The 9222-nt window shown below is 30.3% G+C and overlaps 1 protein-coding gene across 1 annotated transcript; it reads left to right on the forward strand.

Annotated features, from left to right (window-relative positions):
- Window positions 1-7097: 7097 nt before the first annotated feature.
- Window positions 7098-9176, forward strand: LOC132757981 (heavy metal-binding protein HIP-like; the record flags this gene model as incomplete). The annotated part of the gene is made up of 3 exons (XM_060749479.1): window positions 7098-7254; window positions 8334-8420; window positions 8944-9176. Coding segments are annotated over exons 1-3 (477 nt in total), but the record flags the coding sequence as incomplete, so codon positions are not given.
- Window positions 9177-9222: the final 46 nt, after the last annotated feature.

Consider the following 9222-nt stretch of genomic DNA (forward strand, 5'->3'; position numbering starts at 1 on the left):
ATTTAAGGGAATCCACATGATGGGATTGAAAATATCTTTTTCAGATAAATGTTCCATTTGATATAGGTTTAGACCATTCATCTTTGTGCAAAATTTCAGATCATTCGCGCACTTCGTTTTCGAGGATAATTAGTCAAATTGTAAAAATAATGTCCCAAAATGAAAAGCATTTAAACGCTCTTCACTCAAATCGGGCTAAGAAAAGCATAAAAATACGATTTTCAATTTATTTCTAAGTATATTTCTTAACTATCTTTGCATATGTTTCTGTTTAAAGTGTCCCAGCTCATTTATGTAAGAAAATCAAATATTATGTTTTTAGGCTTTTAAACCTCAGTGTAGGGTCTTTACAGCAATAGTTTACATGTTATACTCGACAGATGATTCATTTTGCAGTATTTGTCACCATATTTCCAGGAATGATTTTTGGACCACTTTTGGTAACAAACATGGACTATAGGTGCCGTTTTCAATTTGTATAGTACTTTCTTTGTTCACTTTACAATACCCTACTTTTAAAAACATTTTCAAAATCTTCATGAAAATGATCATGGATCTGAAGGCATGCTGCTTTTCACCGTATGCATTTTATGTAACATTTTCTGTTCCGTATGGCAATGTCGTCTGTGTACAGTTTAAACAGACATTGATGTCTTATTAATGTTCACGCCAAGTTGTAGGTCATTAATTTCTCGCACAAAGCTATTCAAGTATTGCGTGAGATATTACTTCGCTGAGCGACGCCCGACTCACAATCGAATATTTTTGTTACACTAATACAAGAGATTGTATGTCCATACAGACCTAAGTGTACTGTCACGTCTATTCATTTTTAAAGAAGCTTATATAATAATATTTCTGTCCTTTACAAAGGCCTATAAAGATATTATGTATGATGCCTTGGATACGTTTTATTTTTAGAATTAAATTCAATATATGGTCCTCACATGATCTGTCTCTTCAGAATCCATTTTGTTTACCGGTAAACAAATTTGTCATCAAGATATTAAGTAATCCTTGTTTATAAGACAGCTATATACATGTAGCTTACCTACACATGAGAGTAAATATACGCCACTATAATTCAACGGTTATTTATTGTCAGAATTTTGTCTTTTTAACTCGGGATAATATTCTCCAATCGCCCAATCAAATATTAATTACACTGCTTCTACAAGAGGACATTTCGGTACTGCATATGTGATGGTATCGAAACCACATGAACATTTTGATTTGGCAGTCATATCAACGTTAAAGATTTATTTGATGAAGATGATAATACCGGGTATTCAACAAAGAAGTTCTTTTCCTGTTAAAATAGCAACATCACCCCTTGTGATAATTATGTTTGTATTTATGACATTAACATCGTATATAAGCTAAATGAAATAAATACGGTTTTCATGCAGTCTGTTTCCTTATATCACTGTCATAAAGTAAGAATACTTGTTTTGTTATACAGCTAAATACTTGGTATGCGTTTATGATTTGCGTCAAAATCTTTTAATAAGAAACCTATTTTATTCTTACAAAGGTTCCAGAAAATAATACGTTAACAATATTATATTGTATAATAATACGATTTACGTTATAGTTTGTTGTGGTAGAAATAGACAATATTCAAGTTGTAAAATAATGTTTATTGATACAAATTGTTCAAGTCATAAATGAAATGCATGCATCATTAATAAATAATGATAAACATCATTTACAGTTTATTAATAAAGATGACTATATCATGTATCACCACCTTATATCAAAATGACGTAAAGTCTTTTTTTGTGGACCTGCTGTGATATACTGTTTCTTTGGCAAATGTTTAATTTCTTATGATTTCTTATTGTATTTGCCTTAGAGATTGCCGATGTTGGTGTAAGTATAAATACAAGGGGGGATTATAAAGCTTCTTTAGGAACACAAATTTTTTCATACAAATATATCATGAATTTATTAAGGTTCTGCCATTTTTGCAAATGATGTATAAATATTATGTAAATAATTTAAACAATGACAGAATTACGACCGGAACATGTCAGCGTAAACAAATGACGTCACGATAACACCAGCGCCTCATTTTCCCCTTTTCAACGCAATAACCGATGAAATGGTTTTGTTTCTGTAGCCATTGTGTGTATAAATGTATCACTTAACAAGAAAAACAACAATTTGAGTATACATACGACGCTTGTTTGAATTCTCAAACCGTAACCCTAGTATAGTTGCTTTAATCTCCAGAAAAAAAGTTTAAATCAATTCGGGATAGATACTGTAGGTAGGATTCTTTAGGGGGGCAATACACAGTTTTCAAGGCTTCTCGGCAAACAACTGACTGCGCCACAATCAAAATCTCACACACAAGTCTGTAATCACACACCTGAAATAAATGCATTTCATATTTAACATATACATATGTATCTCACAGCAAACAATTAAAAATACATGTCCACCTTCTAGTTTTCTGGCACATAGCCCTGTGTTTTTCATTGTTTTGGTCGCGAAAATCAACAACAAAATAAGCGGATTACCCCTATTCGCATAATAAAACAATATATTAACGTCAAAAGATTAAATCACAAGCTATAGTGTTTCTTCCTTCTTAAACAATGCACAATCTGAAAATAACATCCAAACGGGGTGCCATCCACCTACTTTTTTCACTATTCTAAGTCTTCTGCATACCCTTTAAATTGAAGAGCTGATACTCTCTCAAAAACCAAGGGTCAACGCCACTAAATTCAATTTTACTAAATAACTGAAACACAATACTAGTCATTGAAACTTGAAATATAGTAACTATAAACATTTAGAACCTCGAATATCCACTTCAATTTCAAAACTGTCTCTTATTTGTAAATTTGACCCTGGCCAATTCGAAACAAAACGGCCGAAACTGTGTACTGCCTCCTTTAAAGTTTCTCTATGCGCCTTGCCTCATCCCAGCCTTTACCTCGACATCACCATTTGACGTCATGATTTTGAATTGCTGGTCAGTGCCAACGCTATCAATATTATTGTTAATATCATAACATTAAAATGTTTACGCGGAGTTATACTTTAACAGAAATGCACTCAAGTCAAATGCTAATCAGTTCCAAACAAAATAAAAAATGCAATTTTTCACGTGCTCCAGGACTGCCAATGCGTGTTGCTATAGACATTGATTACTCAGCGAATGAAAATAATAACGCTTTATGAAAATTCTACGAACTCTCGGATTGCGCCTCTATACCAGTGAAAACTTATAATAAGAACTTTATAATTGATATTTTGAATTAATGACAGTATATTTATAAGATTTAATCAATGTTTATCACAATATTGAAAAATGGTCACTGGTAAAACTTTTATGTTAGTATGTTGCTTTAAATTATGCTAAGAGGAAAAATAGTGTATATTAAAAATAAACAGGAACAGAACTGTTGTGTTAATATCACTTGTTTAACGTTGCTTTGAATGAATGCACTCTTTCCAACAAGAGAGTAACAAAAACAAAGGTTTCGTTATGACTATATTTTATAAAAAATGTCAAGGTTAACAGAATACAGTTATTTCATGGGTGTTTGTGGAACAGTCAAACTGTTGCCCAGAGGAATCAGGGATGACATTTGGAACTGTTACCAGAGGCCGAAGGCAACAACAAACTAATAACAATTTTGCAACTGTTTTAATTTTTTAAAACCACTACTGTATATTGAGCTGAGCGACAATTGGCGGGCGGAGTCATCGCTGTTTGTTCAAGCTGCCATCTTTATATGAGTTGAAATGTTGCTATCAAATTTAAAAAAATGCAGAATAAGATGTGTAGAAAATCAAGTTATAAGCGCATATTCACCACGGATATATATGCTGTTGTGTTACCCTCCTTATTAATAATTCTTTTAAGAAAGGCTATACATTGTTTGTGTATTCTTATTATTTATGTTAAAAGGTAATTATGTATTTGCAGAGATTTTAGTAAAAAGGAAAACAAAACTATATACAACTTTACTAAGCATAAATGATACATTTAAAAAGTGTGGATGAAGTAAAAGACAGAGTTGACATGTATGTCAACTCCCTTATGTCAACTCAAGGTTTTGGTTGGGTCCCTTCTGGATGCCCTGCATTGGTGTGTCGGGGGCTGCGTTCTGTGAACGTTGCCTTTGCCTTGTTGATCTTAATTATTGTTTTTTGACATTTTAATGCACTCCAGCAGGCTTTAAACCCATGAGGACCTAGTTATACAATATAGCAGTGTATGACAAGTATATATATCGTCATCTTAGTTTATAAAAAACATAAAACGATATTCAATTTTTAATTGTTTATTATATTATAATATCAACATAATTTTTTTAATTAAAGTAAGTTTATATCATTATAGGATGACTTAGTATTTTAATGATATTAGTCAAATTTGATCATGATTTAATTAAGGATATAAGAACCTAGCTGAAACGAAACTGTTATGTAGAACATATGGATATAACGTCAACAAAATAACCTCTTATTGAAACATGTCATAATTGCGGTATCAATCATACCTTATTATAGTGCCTTATTTCTTATGAGAAATGCTACATAGACGTATATTCCTAAGTTCATAAGGTGTAAAAGCTACGATGTCCAATACTTTCGACAATATACTTTTTCTAACATCATTATTCGTAACACATTCAATAACAAAATGATATATGAAAGTGTTCTGCGTATTTTTTCACACCATGTGTTTTATAGCATTCTTTATGTACTTTTTTAATTATACATCTAAACATAAATTTGTCAATCCACATTCTTCAAAATAGGAGACACAGATTATTATAATTATTATTATAATTATTATTATCAAATGTCCTGTTATGTATAATATTTAAATAAGCACATTTTCTAAACATCATAATCTAAATTTGAGAAACGTTTGTATCTATTATTTTTTCTTTCAGTTTTAATGTATGTTTGAATCAGCACTCTTGAAATTATATAGTGTTTAATCTATATTTGCAACGGAAGAGAAATTATAGAGAAAGATCGGGTGTGTAGGAAAATGAAATCTTTTGAAAACTGTTAGCTTTTCTTGTTGCATTTAGAGGAATAAAGTGGTAATTGGTACTACATGTTAACCGAGATATGAATTATGATATTGTTTAGGATTCAACAGTAACAAAATGTAAGGCTTTCAATATGATAAACCTGATAAATGCAAACGAAAAAAAATCTGCTTATAACCAATATCATGGTATTATAACATTCAATTTGCAAAGGGAAAGATTAAATAGGTATAAAATCACATGGTAACTTACAAAACACCTTTTTTTGAAGAGTTGAAACTTGCGTATTTTTTTTTCGGGAATAGGATATGTTTGTATAGATTATCAAATACATCCTGGTAAAAAAATAACACCTCTTAATTTATGTTGAATAAATGAAATTCATTGATGCTCTTACCATATGGCCAACAGCTAGGATTTTTCAGGGTGTTGTACAGACACGCCTTGTTATTTTATTTTTTCATCACGATTTTCATGACATGCGAACAAAAATATTACCTCCGTGTCCGATATAAAGATATTTTTTATAAAATATAGACCAAAATTCTTAAAATAAAACACTAAAAATAAGATAAGAATAATAATGTTTTCCTTTCAATAATGCAATAATAGTAATGTTTACCTTTTCTTTATAAAATAAGGTTCGGTAGGAGGGATTGTTAATGTTTTCAAGTTACAACTTAGTTACTTATGATTTTAACAATTTGCATGATATTCTTGTTCGTTACTATAATTAGGATTATCTTAAAACATTGGAAAACAAACAAATCAGTAAGCCTTCAATGTGGAAAGAAATCATTAAATATGTACGACCATTAAAAAGTTTAAATACTAAAAACTCAATAAACAGCTACAAGTAGTTGTACGAATGGAATTAAATCTTCAGAATAAAGATGAAATGAGTAAAAGCAAGTCTGGATAAAACAATATTGAAATAGTAAACAAAATGTTCCTTCGTTTCTGCCACTAATTGTTAGACTGTTTTATTATTTAATATTTTGATACATTTATAGCAAGGACTTCAATCGAACTTTAAAGGACGTTATTACACCAACAGTTTCTCTAAATTAAAAAGGTCCCATGTCCCACTCCTTTCACCCTTGTGTAATTCTAGAAACGGTTCGTCAGTCATGTGCTTGTACCCGTTTATAATGACCAATATTCCTTTAGTTTGATAAGTGACTTTCTATATAAAATATGATAAACAAGATCAACAAGGAAAGGTGGCGTTCAATGAACGCAGCCCCCACCCGACCCAGTAACAAGATTCAGTATTCTTTAACAAATAATCTCAGAGTTACAATAGTTTTCTTGTGCCTCGGTATAATCTATTTTAATATTTAATTGTATTAAAAGAACCTAAAACTGCTTTAGCAGCTGCTAGCAGATTGCACCTATCAGAATCTTTCATGATCTCGATCAAAATAAGTCTGTAATTTTCATATTTTTTCTGATAACGAATCTTTACAAGATACGAGTGTGCATAAATAAATTTCGTGACAATGTCAAAAAATAACGATTTGAATTAACGTATAATAAAACAATTGATATCAAAGATCAGCACATTACTTTCTTTATTAAAATATATTGTTCTTAAAGATCTTGGAATCAACTGTATATATTTAATAGAAACATGCTGATTTGTTTCTTATGTTTGATAAAGTGCTGTCACTTAATTCTCAGTCGGGAGGTGTGGTCTATGAAAAGACAAATCAATCTGTTTCACTCGACTTGTTTCTAAGGGATATTCCTCGATACCTTATTTTAGTGCATTTCTGATAAATACTACACAAAAATATATATTACGGGCCTCATACTCCAATAACAAAGCAGATTTCCTTGTATAAATACAATTGTTTCTCTCAGCGAGTAAGATTCAGAGACCTCCCTAAACTTTATTTTACAACTCTCTTCATCAAAATGAGGTTCTCAATGTTATTTGTGCTTGTTATTGTCGTTGGAATATATAGTTATAATTTTTCTGAAGCTAGAGAGCCTGTATGTTCTAAATTCTCATATGAAGAACAGCTTTTAGAGAAAATGATAAGAACTGAAATTAAGGTAGAAACAATGGTGAATGAAATTAAGAAAACTGAGGAAAATGTCATCAGTACATTAAGTGTCATTAAGCAAACAGTTTCAGATTTTACGGACATGTTTGCAGATATGAAGGGAAACATAACGGACGAAATGTCACAGAAAAGTGACGAGATAAAAAGAAGAGAAGGTAAAATATAAACATCAGATCTACATTGTTAGAAAATGATATTTGTATACTGATGCAATGCGAAAAGTGACTTACATATTTAGCATAATTATAATTTAAAACTGATTGTTGTTTAGGTCTAAATCAATACAAAGTAATAGTTCGTATTGCTTTATGAAAACTGAAATCAGAAAATCTGTAATATGATAAATGCGTTGAGTTTTTCAAATTAAAAAATACAACATTAGATTTTAAAAAGAAGAGATTTCATACATAACGGTTACTATGCTGACATATTTACCGAGAATGTCTATGTTTATTTATGTAGAATATGGCAAAACTTGCATTGCCGCAAACCTATAACATATTTTCAGTTTGCTTAAAACGGAATGTTAAATTACATTATTTTCAGTATAAATCAATCATGTAAAAATAAGAAACAATAAAAACGTGAGTGTTTACATGTAAATTTTCATTGAAATGATTGATGATTAACAGCCTCATGTTCAACATTTTGCTAGTGCGAGCATGAACATGTTTAAAATTTATCAAAACATAATTGTAATTCTTCTGCCCTATTGTGTCGTGTGTTTATCTCCAGCTTTTTCTTTTTGGTGCATCAAAGAACCCTGCTGTATTTTAAATTTGATTTGCGATATTTATGTTTGCTTGTATATTTCTGTTCAAGTAAAACATGAATTACAGTGACAATTTATGTTACGATAAATATACCAAACAAACATGTTTCCATGAAGGAAAATACTTACTCATCATCATTAGTTTTCTAGTTATGGAACGTATTCCCTGATTTTTATTACATTTATTTTATATTGAATTACGTCAGGAAATGGCTAACACGTCAGCCAATAGAAATTCGAAAAATTTCAATTGAAATTTGATTATTGAAGGGGAGCGAGGAAAATCAAAATATATATTAGACACTAAAGTTTTAATTAAAGAAGTAACATTACTGGCTATGTAAAACTCAAGTTTGTTTTCACAACATGTTCTGCATACAGTTCATATGTACGCATAATACATATAATACTTATTGAAATTGGATTACCGTTAGTAAGTGTACTTTAATATTTTTTTTACAGAATCCTTCAAGAATTTATTTGAGCAGACAAGAACAAACCTCACGAGTGACATGGAAGCTAAAAGAGAAGAACTTACTCAACTTCAAGGTATTTTTTCTTATTCTACATCCACGGAATAATAATTTCTAAACTGTGTTTCATAAAATCTTACTTAATTATATGATAGTCAATTGATTGTTTTAAAGTGTATTCAAGTTTTATAATACGTCAATAGTCAGTTTGAAATATTAAAAATTTAACTAGCCTTTTGCGTTAACTAGAAACTAGTACTGCCATAATCTTTAAACTTATTTCATTACATGTATATATATTAATTTTGAATACAATTCATCATCTTTATTTTGTAAACATGTTTCTATTAAAGCTTTAAAATATCATGTTTTACATATATGAATATATCCATAAATTATTTCCTAACGCTTATATTACAAATGGAATGCCAAATTAAATTCAGGAAGTCTGGCTATTCTTTAAATTTGACCATCGGTTTTTAATACGCATTATAATTCTTATGTTTATATAAATGTACCCTATATACAAACAAAAATTAAATCATAAAGACACAATTTTAAGAAACACATACTTACTTTACTATTTTTCCAATTCTCAGGAAAACTTGAACGACCTTCGATCGCTTTCCATGCACATCACGTGGCAAATTTGGTTCTTGATACTACAGATGAGATTGTTATATTTACGAAAATTTTGATTAACGAGGGAACGGGTTACGACACTTCTACTGGGATTTTTACAGCACCTGTTGGAGGCCTGTACCAGTTTTCTGTGCATACATGTGTTTATGTTGGAAAATATGCTTTTATTGGTCTGGTGTTGGAAGGTCAAGTTATTGCAGCAGATTTTAACTATGACAAGGATCATTATACCTGTA

Source organism: Ruditapes philippinarum, unplaced genomic scaffold (genome assembly GCF_026571515.1).
Source record: "Ruditapes philippinarum isolate M1 unplaced genomic scaffold, ASM2657151v2 ctg7716_1_1_1_1, whole genome shotgun sequence".
Classification (NCBI taxonomy): domain Eukaryota; kingdom Metazoa; phylum Mollusca; class Bivalvia; order Venerida; family Veneridae; genus Ruditapes; species Ruditapes philippinarum.